Raw genomic sequence first — 18,193 nt, 5'->3', positions numbered from 1 at the left:
CATAATTTCCCGCTATTTTGTAAGCAATCACTGTTGTCCCAAGGATGCTGCAAGGATACAAAACACCTGCATTACAAATGAAACAGGACTTCTCTAGTTTGTCATTTCTTTAACAGTGCTCACAAAGTCAGGCTGCTTCTTTAGTTGGAGTTGCCACACAAAGAAATCCCAATGGTTGATACAGGAAGAGGCAGCTTACGCTGACAGATTCTATTTACTCCCTGTAGGTACTGTCATGGCACTTTTGTGCCTCTCCAAGTCTCCCACAGAATAGATTTCTCTGGGGCTTTCTCAACAGAAAGCTTTGGGATTCCATAGCCTTCCCATTTTGGACAGGTTTCCCAACCCACTTTTACTCAGTTTAAGTGTCCAACCCGTTAATCCCTCGGTTAGGGATCATTTTAGGAGTACACACCAGATATTGCCATAAACTAACATCAATAGAAACCATTTTAAAGGAATATTTTGCAATATATATGTATTTTTACCATCTATATTACTTCCAGAGTCTCTAAGCATCTGTGACAATTAGTTAATCTTGTCTTTGACCACACCAGTAGGGTGGCTCTCCAGCAGGGAGAACTGGAGTATTGAAAAGGGGCAAGGCCAAAATGTAAATCATATGGTGATACCACAAAGACAATGCACAGGTGAGGGTACACAAAATCTTTAACACCCAGGAAAAGGAGGTGCACCTGTTTCAGCAAACAGCTTCCCTTACCTTGAAAGTACACAGAGCGTGTTGACGTTAACGCAACAGACTTATAGTAATTCACATTTTTATTTGAGTAGGAAAGGCCAAACTGTCAGTCACAATCAAAATATGACAACACCTTTTATCCCTTCACCCCATGGCTCTAATCCAGCAAGGCAGTAAAGTGCATGCTTAACCTTGAGTTTGGTAGGACATGTGTAAGTGGCTTGCTGGAGTGAGGCCAAAAACCAGGAGCCAGATACAATTCCCAAATTTGGCAAGTGCTCCCTTTTAGTTTTCTTATCCAGGCAAAGATCAGAGGGAAAGAGATGAAGAATTGGTAGATATTTCGTCCTACACCGCAGCTAGACACCATAATCTATCTAGGTCAGCGCTGATAAACACAGAATGCTACTGTGACACAGCAATCACAGCAGTAGTTCTCACCAAGCAGTGCAACTGCTGTTTATGAAGATGCAACATAAACATGTTATCATTTACTGACTTAGATATCAACCATGAGCTTTAAACATCATTGTTTTCATGTGAATTTAAATATCCAATATGGTGTCTGTAGTAATCCTCCTACAACTTCTCAGCCTTTGCACAAGCTCTGGGTCAGTCTGGGGCATTAAGCCCCAGGGAATCTCTGGGCTTCTGTGACTTCAGGTAAGAAATTGTCACCTCTGATTCACAGGTCACCACACACACTTCCTACTACTTAGCAACAGAGTACCAGTTATCACCTGCCAAGCAAGACTAGTCTTCAGAGAGGCAGCAACACCAAACTGCTCTTTGCAGGAGGGCGAAATGAGTTTGTTTCCATTTTAGAGCTACCCACAATTCATGTTAGGTAGAAGTCAGTTACACTGTATGCCCTGTATATTGATCTGTTCCTGTGAAAACCAAATATTTGGCTGGCATGTCAGTTTTGCTGGGACATAAATTCACACTAGAGTGACAGAGAAAAGATTAGTATGACCCCGGCACAAGGATAATGCCAGAAGTCAAGTAGTTATCACACTTACTGTATGACTGTGAATAAAACTGTGGCTGGGGGTTTTAATTTTTCCCTGCGAAATACTTATAGACATGCTAGAAAAGCGGGGGAAGAAAAATGCAGTTCATGCAATTTCAACTTCTAGCACGAGACTCCTGGTTTTGTCAGGATGTCTTTTTCAAGCCTCTCTCTGAGAAGAAGAGGAGGAATTCCAGTACCTTTCCTGCCAAGATAATGATCCATAGATACAGAACTTCTGTTTATGCTTCAGTAAACATCCACCTCAAATTCCAGATCTGGTTTCAACTTACTAATATTTAGAAAGACCTAGGTAATGGAAATGAATCCACAGAAATTGCTTGTTTCCCCCTAACTAAAGGAGGGGGGGAAATCACCACTAAAGATCACTAAAGAGAACTTTCACGAGCACTATCAAGAAATTGTTGCTATATATATAAATACATAATAGAAATTATTAGTGATTAATGTTAGCTGATGCTTTAGGTGACGCCTCTGGTTAGGTCACAACCTAAAAGAACAGTATAGCATTAAAACTACTATATCTAGTTCACTTGTCTACCTAGTCTCACTCAAGTAACAGACAGGTTTCTCTCAGATTAAAGTTCATAAACACAACTTCTCCTATAGAAATTCCAAATTAAAAGGTCCCTGCTTTCTCATATACTGACCATTCATTACTGTCCCCTGAGATTTCTAAGTCAGATCATTCCACTGGTCCAGTTCACAGCCCAACCACACTTCCCAGGACACTGAGTGGGCAGAAGAATGGCAAAAGCCATCAATGCCCATTATCAGATCCGCTGCTGAACTGTACAGGGGCTTACCCTGTTGTAGTTTGGGACTTCTTAAATTTATTCCTTGAGTAATTGAAGTGAAAAAAATTGGTAAAATCCCATTCAAGTAACCTGTGTAGCTAATTACAACTGAATTTCAGGTGCCTGTTGAACCAGTCCTACTAAATTAAGCTCCACACAGAATGAGCGGGAAAACCAAGAGCCTTTGAGAGCCCCCTGAGGGAGGGCCTAAATTAAGCAGGCAACGCTCCCTCCGGAGTTGCCTTTTGAGTCATCTATCTCTCCCTGACGAACATAGAGGCAATGTGGACATTTAATTTAAGAGAACTAGTTCACTATGTGCTCAAAACATAGGTGCTAATTAGTTACCTCTGCCTGACTGGAACCCCACAATTTAACTCCTAAATCATTTATCTTAAAGACTCACATTATGTTATGCTCTATTAATGCTAAAGAAAAAAAGAAACAAAACAGCATTTATGGTGTAATGCAAACAGATAAACACATCAGAAATGTAGAAAGAGAGGATTTAAAAAACTGTGCATCGGGGCCCTACCTTACTGACAGCCAGAGTGTGTTCCACCTCTCAGTGTGGTGCAAGCTCAGTGTTCTATGAAGTGAGAGCAGGCAGAGCACCTCAGCCACAAGCAAGGCAGGCTGCACAGCTGAACATCAGCTGTAAATGTAACAGGAGGCATGGAGCTGGTCCCTGCAGCTGATCCCCCTGAGCACCAGGTGTGCTCAGCTCCTCTGTGAAAACCTTTCACAACCCCGTTTCATGGCACAGCCCCACTTCCTCCCAAACCCAGCTTTCTTTTCTTTTCTCTTTTTTCTTTTTTTTTGGTAAATTCAGTCTATTGTCTGGGGATATCATAAATCTGTTTTCACCACATAAATTGCAAACTGAGAGCAAAGCAAAACCAAAGCCTCCACAGCTGCTGTACTGTACATAATTTCACCTTTTCTCTTGCATAACACATTACAATACCACCACATTAGCACCATGAGAGGCACCTGCGTTAAGGCCACACACCAGAGGACCCAGGGATAGGAAATAAGCAAGTTTTCACAGAAGAGCAGGCTGTAAGCATAGCCACAGCTGGATGCTGGCTCTGCCCACACAGGCCCACAAGGCAGCACCTCTGAGAATAGAACTTACCAAGCACTGTGCTCCTAAGGAAGGGGAGAAAATACAGCATGGGGCAACTGAGGGATGAATGCAGGGCAGAGGAGGAGTTGGACAAGTGACCGGTAAAAGCTGAGACCAGGCTGGATATTTGCTAGAGGGAAGAAAAGTCCCCTCATGGTTTCCCGCCTTTTCAGGGGGGCCACCACTGCCCCTCTCCTGCAGCAATGCCTTCCCTCCAGCTCCAGCACACACATATTCTAACCCACCCAGGACTTTATAGAGCATTTTGATCCCAAACCAGATGCTTTATCGCTGCCCATCAGACTGATACATACCTCTCATGACTGAGGAGCACTCACAGATGGACCACCACAAAACCGCCACCTCCTTTCCTCACAGCCGCTGTGGGGACAGCACAAAGAGCACCAACCACACCTGAGCACTGAGGAAGGCAAAATCCATCAGCACAGGCAGCTCTGAGAAATAAACTGTCCTGATGGGGGAATGCAGACAGCTGGGGATGAGGTGACAGGGTGGAGAAAATGGAGGTCTGGGGATTCCCCCCAGTGCACCTGGCTGCTGAGGTGAAATGTCACATCTGCAGCCTCTGGGGCAGCACCAACTGCCTTCTGAGAAAGCCTCTGTGTCTCAGCTCAGATCTGTGTGAAATAACCCTCACTTTAAACACATGTAAGGAATGAGGCTGATATCAGCCATCAAATGACACTTCTGGCTCTCCTAATGTCCCTACCAAAGCACCACAATTCACAGATACTCTTTTTGGAATGTGAAGGTTCAGTGGCAGGGCTGTGGGGAGAAAAAGAGGATTTTTCTGCGGTGCTGGTCAGTGCCAGAAGTCAGTCACGTAAAATTTGTCTGAATTTTGGAGCAGCGTTTTACACTATGGTTGAGATTCTTCAAATCATTATTAGTTGGGAATATCACCCTTCACAAATTTTAGATATGCTTCAGCTAAAGGCGTGTTTTTAATTAAAATAGATTTTGTAAAGAAAAATGAAGTTCTTAGAGACATGATGAGAATTTATGGTACTCACTGGCTAAACGAGTGCTCAGAAATCAATAATTTCACAGGCTGAGTTTACCCAGCTTGGCGCCTGCACAAATACCACACACATCAATGCTGTGCAGCGCCAGCAGCCTGGTCCTGCTCTCAGCACCACAGGATGCCAGTCTGCTTCCTTCATTGCCCTTGCTTCTCTTGTCTGCAGTGTAGAGATAATATTTCTCAGCTCCATGGCAGTGCCAGGTTTGATTCATGAATGTTTTAAAGCATTCCATGATACTCACCCTGAAAGGTGCTTGAGAACCATAAATTATTACTTTAATATAGATAATAATTTTCATCTCATGAATGTTTTATAGCACTACTCCAAATTCATGCCTGATATAACTCTAATAAGTTGAGTGAAAACAGGGATAAATTTGGTACAATATATGAGGCAGCAAAATGAAATTCAGTGTGTGAGACCGAGGCCTTACTAAGTGGCACTGCATGCACAGTAATGTCAGAAACCTTTCTCTCTGCCCACTTACCTATAGCAGAACTATCAGCTCATGGTAGTACTTCACCTCTTGAGCTTTGATCCGTCACAAAACACCTGTTTCACATCAGAAACACAGGTTTCTAAAATGTTTTACTGCCTTACATATGTAGCTTCTATATACCAAGAATGAGTATACTTGATCCTGTGTTTGCTTTCATGTTTCAACCTCAATACTTCAGTTGAAAGCACACTGTTTTTCACAAGAACAATCTTTTTAATAAGGCACTCCTACAATTTTCAGTCCTTAGTCATGGGAGCATAAGACATAACTCTGGGAGGGATCCTCTGGGTCATAGTCAACTTCTCAAAAGCAATCACATCATAAGCAGCCATGTAGAAAACTTGTTGGAAAAGCTAGGTTTTTTGTCTCACCCTCTAAAAAAATACTTCACTGCTGTGATAGTTAGACAGATTCTTTTAATTTCCAGACCAAATCTACTCATGGCCAGCTTAGATCTCTTCATTCTTGTGCCAGTCTTTTTATAGTTGAAATAGTTTTCCTCCTCCAAGGTCATCCAGCCCCAACCCTTCATGTATGCAAGAAGAAAAATTGTATTCCTACGCAGTCTTCATTTTGTAAGCCTAAGCAAGTCAGCTGCTTTTAGTCTCACTGTAAAATGCTTTCTTTATCCCTCTGATAATCTGTGTGGCCCATCGCTGATGAATTTAGTGAATATATTCATGTAGTGGGAGAGTCAGAGGAGAACCTAGTTTTTTTCAAATTAAATAAAAACACTGCAAATGCATCACAAAGAAGACACAACTTCATGAAAATTAAATCTCGGTGTTTGCTGGCAAAGCTGATTATGAAGAAGTGGATGTCACCCTAAATCCTTCAATTTGATGGAAACATTTTATCAAGGGACTTTCAACTACATACTTCTGGTATCATACTAATGAGGTCCTGTGGCTGAGCTGGTCTTTTTTATATAAAAAACATAATAAAGAAATGTGCTAACCAGATTTGAAAAGGAAAAAAAATAAAAATAAATGGTAGACATCTGCTATTTCACACATCAATTGAACCTATGAGAAATTCAGATTGGTTTTATTTTATTCTCCTTTCCCTTCATGATTGTCATTCTCAGAATTACTGCTGCTCTTCCCACAGTTTATTTCAGCTCTGCCAACAAGTTTGGACAATAAACTGCCTCTGTAGTTGGACTTCTGAGTTTTACCAGAGTTGCCAGTGAGCGATCCTGGCTGTCTTGGTTCCCATAATCCTTATTCATTTTTATCTTTCCTCATTCTTTCCTACTATAGAAAATTTCCATGGAACTTAATGGGAAAGATAAGCATCTAAATTGTACATGATGATGTGCCCTACTGATATACTTGTATAGATATGCAGAAAGTATTTCATACGAAGATTTTACATTTACAGTTATTATTATATTATCACTCTTCTATATTCCCTCCTGTCCCCCTCCAAGTGAAGAAGGACTTTTCTTTACACTGTTAGCTTATCACAAAATAAAGACAGATGATTCAGATGCTTTGACAGTCTTTCTGCTGGACGTTATGCTCTCCAGAATATGCAATTTACTGCAAAACTGCAACAGCTGTTACTCATGGTAGTTCCCAGAATGAAAATATAGAAGCATTTGAGCAAATTTTACTTATATCTGGAGTTGATCGTAAACCTTTAAAATACTGAAATTAGTTTGGTCAAGTATTAACTAGGCATCCACCCTCATTTTGTTTTCACCAACAGATCACCAAAGCACAGACAGAAAAATGCATCTATAGAGATGTACTAAGTCCTCTTAAATACCATTAGTAGGTAAAAGTATACACCTAGAGATAACATGGACGAAGTAGAGCCACGTTTAATGGAAATCAAAGTTGTTCACTTGGCATAAAAGCAATTTCCAATCAAGCTTGAGATTTATCAAATTAAGCAAGTAACGTCTGAGACAGCAACATGAGTGTTCAATGCAGATAGTTATAAAACAACTGATTAATTCTCCTTATAAGGTGCAGCTGCAGTCTAGGTTTAGCATGCAGAATTAGAGTTTGAGGCAGTATCATTGCCAGATTTCTTAAGTAAGAGCCCACATTTGCACATTCTGCTACACACAGCAATCACTCATCTGTCTTCCATGTTAATCATATAAATTGATATTTCAGTACAAAACCGTAAGATTCTGGACAAATGAATGAGTGCACATATTATGCAGTCAGCCAGCTTTAGGTACCAGCTTAAATGTTTGATCTATCAAAATTATGGACTTTTTATTTCAAAAGCCCCAGTATTTCCTTGCAACATTGGAGTACAAAACTCAAGTAACTAACAACAGCGAACCTAAGCTGTTTTGCTGTAGTAACTTCAGTGGCAGTCCCACTACTACGGTAGCTAAATGCTAGTAATTAATAAACATCAAATGAGGATAAAGGAATACCTTTTTTCTGCCAGTTTTACTCCTTATTAGCATCCTCAATTTAAAAGTTCAAATATACATAAGAGAACAGTTGGAAAACTCAACAGTGGGAATAGAGCAAAACCAGAATGGAGTGGAGGAGAGGAGAGAGGATTACAGTAAGGCTGAAAGAGCTCCAGATGAAAGTAACAGACAGGGAAAACCTATTCATATTATTAAGATGAAATCAATTCAGGCCACACCATCAGATGTCTGTCCAGCTCACCTTTGGACTTCACCTTTCAGAGTATGACAGCAGAGAGATTTTTATTTATGAGACTATTTTACTGCTTATCTTTTTAAATACTTAATACATGAATATGGAGATTTCTTTTATGTAGTAGAAAACCAATGCACCCCTACAATTACAATAAAAAAAGGAAAACTACTCATAAATACAAACTGTATTATGAGTCTTCACACAGTCAAAACTCATGCAGGAAGTTCATAAATTCACCAGGGACCATCTACTGTCATTCATATGTCCTTGTATTGCAAAGAAGTGTTTTCTGTCTCAGCAGGTTACTGTTTAATGGGCTAATGCATACTTTCTGGATGGAGTAGTGTTGTGGAAGTTCTGTGGGGAGGCATGTTACCAGTTGAAAAAAAGACCACTTCCAAATACTAAAAAAGCTGTGTCTAGCCTCCTGGTGAGAGTGAAGGCCAACTTCACTCATTGACTTGAAGGAAGTTACATCAGACCTTGAATACTTTAGCCCTATAAGCAAGAGTATGCAATAATTGCTATGGAATACAATAAAACTGGAATATAATTTTGACCCCAAAGGTGTTTCGTTTTTTTTTTGTTGTTGTTGTTGTTGTTTTGGTGTTTTTTCTTTAAGTTTGGAGCTATTTGTGCATCTCCTAATTTCAATCTCATACTCGCTAACAATCCAAAATATAGCACATGATATTGCACACAAATGTTTCATTTCTTTAAACCATGTAACCCAACACAACACTCTGTGACCCTGAGTTTTTTTGTTGCTAGCTAGTGAACGAGCAACAAGAAAGCAGACCCCTTCTGAGTCCCTCCATTGATGACTTTCTCTGTGAAACTAAACCAGAAGCTGTTGCAAGGCCTGTAACTTCAAATACTGCAGGTAAACAAATTTCTGTATTATCCCTCAATAGAGATTAAAAAAATGGTTTTAATAATTGTGCATTTTGTCAAGTGATTTCAGCAAGTCACTTAAAATGATTTGTTACCACAAAATTATATAAAATATATATAAATATATAACATTACATATTGATATTAAATTATAATTGATCTATTACTAGCAAAAACTTTGATCATTACTTTTGAGGTCAAATCTGGTGTGATCCAAGTCACATTTATTCTAGCAGATCTCTGAGTTTGAATTAAAGCGAACTTCAACTGGAAGTGTAAATCCATTCAACAAATCCTCAAACTTTGTTTTTGCAAAAATTTAACCTACAGGTAAGCCACATTTAACTTAGATTTATCCAAACCCATTCTTTAGAAAGATGTGCTTTAACAAAAGCTTGGATGGGATGTCTGAGAAAAGGGGACGAGATATCAAAACTGTTTATCTAGGCTAAGTTTGGAAATTAGTAGTGGAAGGATCTAACAAATGTCTTTTCTGCTCTGCGTTGTGATGAGATAGTAAAGTAGATAATACAGAGTGAATCCTGAAAGACATCTGAATTAAGAGAGATGTAGTGCCCTTTAGAAGTGCTTTTAGAAGCTGGTCATCTTCTATTCAAAGCATTTGAGCTGACTGACTGATATCATAAAATCAGTAGAATTACTGTGTTATATTGCTCTCTTATACAATGACGTGTCTTGTTAGAAACCATTCAATTAAAATCTATATTCATGCAAATTATTAAAATGTCTAAATGACTAATTAACAGCTGGGTTATCTTCACATCTAGTTATTATGTGTCTAAAGCAGTATACACAGTCTAATAACAAAATTGGAACACTGAATTAAATGAACAATTGTAAATATTATTTCCTTTTAGGTAGCTAAACGTATTACAGATCTGAATATAAATCTTTCAGGTTGTTTAAAACTGTTGTTTGTTGTAAAACTAAATATCCCATGTCTGCATCAAGTCCTCAATCTGCCCTAAGTATCAGATTTATTTAATAACAAAATCAAAGTTTTTTATTCTATGAAGACTGATAAAATTTGGTGATTTCTTAAGAACATGGATAAAGCATTACAAGAGACAACAGTAATTCACCTGCCAAAAACTCCTCCCCTATAAACTGATAATGAAAAAGATGAAGTATTCCTATCCTTTACATGCTAAAGTATTTCAACTGTTACTCTTCAAATAACTCATAAATGAAAAACAGACTGAAGATTGGCTTACATACAGATACAGTCTTTATAAGCTAAAGCAATATAATTTATAATTGTATTCAATATTTATCCTGAAAAGGACACACAGCAATGACAGTAGATACTAATCACGCTCTTATTCTTTTTTGACAGAAGAGGTTGGCCAAATTTGAGGCAACAGTATAATGTAATCTTTTCCTCCTTGTTTCCAGGAGGAAAAGATTACATTATAGACTTCTGTGCAATAGCCTCCCATACCTTGCTTCATTCAGTACAGCAAAAACCTTAACTGTCGGAATCTCAGATCCTTTTCCAGTCATGATTTAGATCCCCAGCTCTCTTTTTGTTAGGATCAGATTCCCAGTGCTAGAGCTGGCTCTGTTGGCAGCTTTTCTAGCACAAGTGCTTCTTTCTCAACTTTCATAAGTCTTCTGCATCTCTAACAGACATAGCCTTTGGAAAATAGTGGCATCTATTGGTTTTTCCCAGACTTTAACACATGGACAAACCAAACGTAGCTCTGGTTTCTCTGGTTCCTTTCCTAACTCAAAAAGATTCATTGTCATTAACTTCACAGACTTCACATTTGTTTTGTCCAGCAACATATTCTAATATTAGTGATAGAATCTGATCGTATAGGCAATTCCTTCAAATTAATTACACAAAACACACTTTATACTATGATTTTTTGAAGAATCTGAGAGAAGCCAGACTCACACTGAACTAACAAGAACTCACCTCTCTAGTTTTTAAGTTTTGTCCAGAAACACTGAGAGTACAAGGTTAGAACATTTTTAACCTTACAAAATCATGGAATCATAGAATCATCTGGGATGGAAAAGACCTTCAAGATCACCAAGTCCAACCATCAACCTTATCTACTGAGTCCTATCACCAAAACATATCCTTTAGTGACACAAATGAATGGCTAAACTAATCACAAATTAAATGAATAGTTCTAAGAAACTAAGGTGAGTTGCCTTCTAGAACAAGAAAGACGAGTTCAATGTATTATTTTTTCAGAAATATGTTTTTAAAGTTATTTAAAGTAGTCGTTTAACGAAAATAAGCATAATTCAGCATCTCTGAGAAGAAAATCTCTCTCTCAATTAAATGTTAGAGAAAGCTGTCCACTCTTCCATTTTTTCTTTACTGGCATGTGGCACAACAGTAGTGCCCTAAGCAACTTTTATCAGTACTTGGTAAGCTGTAGCATTAAACTAAATCTAATCTAACAGCTCAATTATACAGGGAACCTTCAAAACACAAGGAAACGTGGACTAAGGCTACAATCTTAAGACCTAAGAAGATGTCTTTAAGACTCTCAGAGGGAAAGCCTTTCTTGCAAATCAGTTTTTTTTAAACTTCAGGCAGTTAAGCACTTGAAATCACTAGTTATATTTGAATTTGCTAGTCAACAGCCTTAGCCAGGAAAGATACATCTACCATAGTCAAATACATTAAATTCTGTTTCAACTGAGAAAAAAAAAAAAACAACAACAAAACAAATGCGAGCTATTTGAATTAAAACAACACTGAATTCTAACATTTTGTCTCTAAGTATTATCAACAGGTCTGGATCTCTTGGATCTTAGTGAACCTGCCTTACAAACCCAAAACAAAGCAAAGAAATCAGAGAATCCATCAAGAGGTGAAGGCTTAAAAACATCAACCCACAGAAAGAAGACAGACAATTCTGACCTTATCAGTGTGGATACAGAACAGAAAGTTCAGGCTGTCAGAGTTTCAGACAAGTCTTCACTAGATTTAGGTAAGAGTGTAGCTATTATATCAGTATTACATAGCCTTGCTTAGCACAAGTTTCACCTCGTTACTAGCACAAAATAGTGAGCAAGATTAGAATTTTTGTTGCATTGCACTTTAGCAGGGAGTGTAAACTTAACTTTATGAAAACATTTTGCCTTTTCGATACACCTGTTAAGCTGTCAGTAAATTTGCAAATCAAGATGTGAGTTTCCAAAAAAGAATTTAGTCAGGATCAGTAAAAGATAGAAAAATCTACAGGGAGATCACGAGAAACTGGTAAAGGACCCACATTAGAGACAGGCTACACTGAGTGTCCTTTTCAGAACCGCGTTACAAATAAATACACAATATTTTTTTAATACTGTTTCATCGTGCATACTAGAGAAAAAAGTCAAAAGAGCTATATTTATACCATTGAACAAAAACCTGAACGCAACTCAGTATCCTGCTAAGCATGACCTATTGATGAGCTTTGGAAAAGGTGAACTTAATTTAGCTCCATACAAACTAAATTACTTGCATCGCAATTGAGAAATTTGCAAGGTAAATGTAATTTATACCAAGGTAGCAAATTTTCCTTTCTTCAGCACAGAAATTCATTTACAGAACTTTATCTTCAAACAGGAGTTAAACATCTCATTTTTGCAAACCAAGTCCAACATATGACTGAACCCTATAGTTGCCTGCACAGACACTTGTAAATGGTAGTCACTAGAAGAAGTTCTATTTTTACAGTTTGAATGCAATACAAATTAAATATTCCTAACTGAAATTTTATCAGATCCGACATACAAATCACCGATTGTAAGTCAAGAGTTCCACTGACATTCTGACTGTGAATGCTGTAACACCATACCAGACATTCTGAAGAAAACAACTCCATCGCAGCTGAAACTAAGGCACGGCTTTGAAAATCATTATTTAGAAAATGTTGCAAATTCCAAATATTTTTGCAGAATATTTGCAAGAAAGGTGCACAGCATTCCTGTATATTGGACCTTAATTAAAATAATACTTGGTGGCGCAGCTTCACAATTTCTCCTGAACGTTTACTTAACAGAGGATAATTAATTTAAGAAACAGTAGTTTCTTTGAAAGATTCATATCTTCTTTTCTTATCTTTCAGTTGATATTCAGACACAGATTGAGAAATGGGATGATGTCAATTTTCATGGAGACAGGAGCTGCAAGGTCCACCCTTCTGCAGAACGAACATCATCATCATCATCTAGAGCTCCATCAAAAGAGCTTTTATGGTACAAATTTTGCTTTCCTTCATTTTCTAAGTAAGAATATTAGGATATTGTGGCACAGAAAAAAAGCACATAAGCCAGGCTAAATTCTTGTGAAGCAGTGATTAATTGTTAGACAATGACTGCAGTTACAGTCTCGTGTCATTACCCAACCTCATTTTGCTTTGCTGCAAAGTGGTAGAGACAACATCTACATTGCCCTATACTAGGTTCATGCCCATACAGGCTCAGTGCTTTACTGGTGAATTAGGCCTAATCCTGTTGCATTATCTACTGTCTGGGACTGAAAAACAGAATAGCAGGAATACTCAGGAGGGTCCAGGCACTTTTGATACCTCCAAGTTCAACAACTCAGGTGTTGAGTTAGAAGACAGAAGAAATAAACTAATTAGTCAGTATGGGCTGTGAGCCTGAAATACATAAGGCAGTGTATTAGTGTGAGGCAGTGATGAGCCTGTAAATGTGTTATTTCTAGGTCCACAGAAAATAGATCACAGTCTGAGCTGACTAATGTCAAGAGTGCTTTCGACACTGATTCAACATCAGAACTAGAAGTTGCACCTGCAATACAGGTAAGAGAGATTTGGTACATTTAGTAACATTACAGAGGCAAGCAGGAATTGTCCCACTGGCTAACTACTTGTATGCTGGAAGAAATATTTAAGGGACATGTTCAGGATCATCAGCTAAAATCCTCATACAGCTCAATCTTCACACAGCTCCCAAACTGAAGTTACAAAACCAGCCTATTTCATCGTCTCAAGCATTCAGTTTAATACTGCAGGGAACTGTGACCTTACTGTACAAAAAGACTTCAAACTACAATTTACAGCAGCATCTTCTTTCCCTTCTTCCAGTTCTGAAATTTGAACTTGTAATTATTCCTTATCCCTGTAATATAACTTTTTTCAGGATCTCTTGGTCAATCAGAAATACACAAAATTGGGAAATGAGTAAGCAATACATGAGGCCAACATTGTTTAGTAGTTTATCTCCATGAGTGGGAGAGCAATGTGTTCAAAGGACTTTTTCCTGCTGGAAAATGAACTCCAATACAGAGGGCTCTGGGATGCAGGTTTGTAGATTTGCCCTGTTCCACTGTTACAGGGTAATACTGAACAGGACTTTATAGAAATTACTGAAAGTTGTATGGTATTATGTATGTACATATGTATAAGTATGTACAAACATACACTTATATATGCATTCATTTAGTTCATATTGCCTACTCACCTTCTTTCCTGCTTTTTATTTCTTAAGCAAAACTTTTCAAATTTAGCTAAAGCTACTGGCAGGGGAGAGAGAGAGTTGTCTGGTGGATTCACTTCTAGTTAAAAACAATTTTTCTTCTTCCACAGCTATTTTTATGCCTGCACTTCGAAAGCTTTCTGTCAGATGGAAAATCTAGAATTAATGAAAGTTAATAGCCCCATTTGAAAATGAAAAAAATGAGACACCAAATTGCAAAATGCTTTTCCTGAGATCATGCACTACTTTTTGCAGAAATCAGAAAGAGAACCTAGTTATTGAGACTCATTTCTGTGCTTTTATTAAGGAAAAAGTCTTCTTTTCTTCCCTGCCATTTTTACATTACAAACAGGATTTTTCCCCCTTGGAAAGCCTAACATTAGTTCCATTGCTGATGTCCTCTTTCTGTATAATATTTATACACTTTAATGGGAAAGATCTGTTGCATAATATCATCAGCCTTAGATGGACAGCATGTTTACACAAGCTTTGTCCTTCTCATTTTTAAGAACCCCTAAACACTTTTTCTTCAGTCTAATAGATCTAAAGTCCAGGAAGTTTATGTTTAACCTAGATGTGTGTAAATCAAGTAGGCAGTTCCAGAATCTAAGCGCTGCTGCTCTCTGGAAAAGCAATTGCAAATTTAGTATATAACATCTCTAATTTATATGTCTCTTTCCTGTTTATATTCCACTAGAAAAACTGCAAGAGCAAAAATTAGCATTTACAACTTGGTTTAGATTCAATCATTTGGATCTCCATAATATTTTGTAAAATGAATGGTACTTCAAAATAAAAGAAGTGTTAAGTTGAACCAGCCAACTTGAAGGAAAGGCAGAATATAAAATTCTTATCTGATGCTGTAGTATATTTCATGTTTTGTTTTGCTTTATCATAAGCTGCTTTTTTTTCAAACTTGTGATCCTCTCAAGTCATGAAATGCTGACCTGGTAATTAATAATGCAAACAAGCGACCTGAAGTTCTTATTTTGACTAGTTTACTCAGAAATTTAGGTTTTTCATTCACTTCCTGCTCCATCCTGCTTATACTTGGACTGCCAAAGTTGTCAGCTCCCAAAAACCAGGCTCATCTGTCTTGATAAAGTTCTTAATATGCTTGTAAAAGAAATCACATTAGTGCTTTTATCAAAGCATATGTTTTCCATACTTTGTCCTCCATAGATCTTGTCTATCTCATTTAAAGTGTAACCTTTGCATAGGCAACAGATTCTGCCTTACCCTTAAGATTTCATCCTGTCAAACTTGCTGCAGTTAGCAATCAGCAGTTTCTGAGACAATCATCATCATCACTCATCTTTCACATGTTAGATTTAGTTCCCCAAAGTGAAATACTAAGCAACTAGGTTACATTCTCATTAAAATTATACTATCTTCCTAACAAAATCCTGTGTTTACCAGCACTTATGTCATACAAAATCACGAAGGCAAGCTTTGAATTAATAAGGAAGAAATGTGTTTGAAGGCTGGACAGGGCAACAGCATGGTAGCTGTCACTGGATGTGGCCAACGTCCTTGTTAGTATTCTGTTCACAACATATGCTCCCGATTAACTCTTAAGCTGCACCCGACTAAGTAACTTTTTTCTTTCTTTTATCTGCCATGATGGAAAGTTCCTTGTTAAGGTTTTATTAGTACAAGATATCCTACAGTGCTGGGAGTTTCTGAAGGTTTACTTTCTCTCTGACAATTCCAAAAAGCCACAGGAGATAAGTTCAAATGTATATGCATGAAGTCTGCTTATGTTTTAACTCTCAAAATACAATTTAAATCTTGGGCCTCTCTGGATATTTTAGATATTGTATTGCTCATACAGAATGCATACACAAGAAACCTTGACATACTAAAAACTACACCTTATTCTATTTCTTCAACACTCTTAGCCCAAGATGTATCCCAAAGCCTGCAGAGCATTAGAAATCTGCAGTTTTGGCAGTAATATTTAGAATGCATAATTTATTCCCCATTTCTTCCAAATAGCTATGATAAGACTAATGAACGGCCTGGCTCTTTTTGGATGCGCCAGTTACTCTAATGAAATGAAGTTACAAGGGACAGATTTAGCTCATTATTTGAAGACCTGCTCAAAAGTTAAGACTATAATTTAAGCCTTTCACCAACAGTTAAGGTCCAACAGCACATAAGCAGACTACAAGCGCAGGAAAGTGTGCACAAATGTACTGGAATGGAAGATTTTGTCCCTGAAGACAGCAGCCAGTGATCAACTACAGCACCTCCACTGTAGAGGGGTGAGCATATCAAACCACAGTGTATGCAGACTGTCCATGCCTCAGACATACCCATTCCACCTTGACCCATAATACACCTTGGGCTACCCTCAGGGATGTGGCTGCAGAGTCCTAGTCCATCACCAGCTGGAGATGTGAAGTTCTCCAGTGCTGGCACTCCATTTCCATCCCCTCTTCTCCTGCACTAGTGAAAGGGAGCATGCTTGCTACATGTGGGTTTTTTCATTTCTGGATTATCACAACTCAGAATATGACTCTGCATTGTCTATATGCAAATGCAGCTTACGTGGGTTTTTCTATTTACTTTTTCTTTCCCCTCTGACTGAGAGCAGATGTGCATTTAATGGAGGAGAAGGTGTATCCTGTGAGGATTATGCAGGGAGAATGTGTATGCTATGACATGTAGCAGAGAAAGGAGCTTCTGTGGTTCTTTTTTATCCTCTTCCCCTCACCTCTCTACTGCCTTAACAAGCTCACTCTCCCCTTCTACGGTACTACTCAGTCTAAGCATCACGATTTATCGTATTGTCTTTGATCTAAGGAAATTACAGTCACTGGAAAGAAAAGATTCAAAAGCTGATGCAGTCAAACATCTTGCAAGAGTCAACTCGTAAATAATGAAAAGGCTAGGAACATAATTAATGTCTATCAACATAATTTTGTGTCAAAATCAGATTTCATTCTTTGATCAGATTACAGGTTGGGTTGATAAATGCTGTGTGATACTCAACAAGATGTTTAACTCAGCACACCATATTCTGATTAAAAAATTAGCAGCTGTTAAACAGATTAAAACTGACTAAATTTAGGTTCTCAAGAACAGTAGTTATTTACTAGGAACTGTAATCATATGGCAGAGTTCTTTGGTGATTGCAAAGAGAAATCATGTTCTTCAATATTATTGATCAGAAAATAAATACACAAGCCACTGGTGAAATTTGTAAATAATGCAAGAGTGGAATGGAGAAAATATAAGCAAGGCAGTCATGAAAATGAGCTGATGACCAAGATACCTGTATAACTAAGTATTCCAACACAATCACTTGAAAAATCACGTTTCTGAGTGACAACGCAGGCTCTATTTACAACACTACGCAGGAAGGCAATTCTGAAGAGCATCTGCCTCAGTGTTTGAGGATGTCAATGAGTGCTCCTTGTGCAGTATGGTGACAAGAAAAGCATAGAGAAACAGGCGTAATTTCTGGGAGACAGGAGATCTTTTGCTCTCTTTAAAAAGAAACAGCAAGACAGGTATTGGAGTACAGTGTTTCACTTCTGCTATCTGTATGGCTATACGTTAAAGCTATAATCAGTTAAAGAGGGAAAGTAAAAGAAACCAAAAAAGGTTGATATCTGAAAAAATACCTCGCAATGAGCTAAGATCTTAATCTCCTTATACCTTTTAAAAGACAGTTAGATCCTAATTAAAGCAATGGGTATCTTTCCACGGAGGAAATAAGGAGTACTAAAAATGCTTTAAACTACTGGAGAAAGGATAAGAAGAAATAGCTGTAAACTGAAATTAAAAGGATTAAGAGAAACAAGGAGGTCAATTAAATTTCCAAACAGCGATAAGATTAAGGTCTCCTGATAACTTTAAATTAAATCCAAGCACCTTCCTCAAAGACATGCAATCCAGACAACCTCCACTTACTCTCTGTAGAACATCACTTTCATTTTATGGAAGTTTAAGCGACAAATGCTGACGCATGATATA

General features: G+C 37.9%; 1 protein-coding gene across 3 annotated transcripts in view; it reads left to right on the top strand.

Annotated features, from left to right (window-relative positions):
* PEX5L (peroxisomal biogenesis factor 5 like) overlaps positions 1–18,193 on the top strand; it is a 94,947-nt gene that overhangs the window by 61,648 nt on the left and 15,106 nt on the right. For 2 of the 3 annotated variants that reach the window (XM_021396228.1, XM_021396227.1), the window contains 4 exons: positions 8,615–8,726; positions 11,503–11,712; positions 12,835–12,964; positions 13,437–13,533. In XM_021396228.1, the coding sequence (XP_021251903.1) occupies positions 8,615–8,726; positions 11,503–11,712; positions 12,835–12,964; positions 13,437–13,533 (549 nt within the window). The remainder of the gene's footprint in view (positions 1–8,614; positions 8,727–11,502; positions 11,713–12,834; positions 12,965–13,436; positions 13,534–18,193) is intronic. The other variant, XM_021396229.1, reaches the window with a different exon arrangement.

The sequence above is a fragment of the Numida meleagris genome, chromosome 4 (genome assembly GCF_002078875.1).
Source record: "Numida meleagris isolate 19003 breed g44 Domestic line chromosome 4, NumMel1.0, whole genome shotgun sequence".
In the NCBI taxonomy this organism is placed as follows: domain Eukaryota; kingdom Metazoa; phylum Chordata; class Aves; order Galliformes; family Numididae; genus Numida; species Numida meleagris.
The sequence above is the reverse complement of the archived record's forward strand: the minus strand, read 5'-3'. Positions and strand labels throughout refer to the sequence as shown.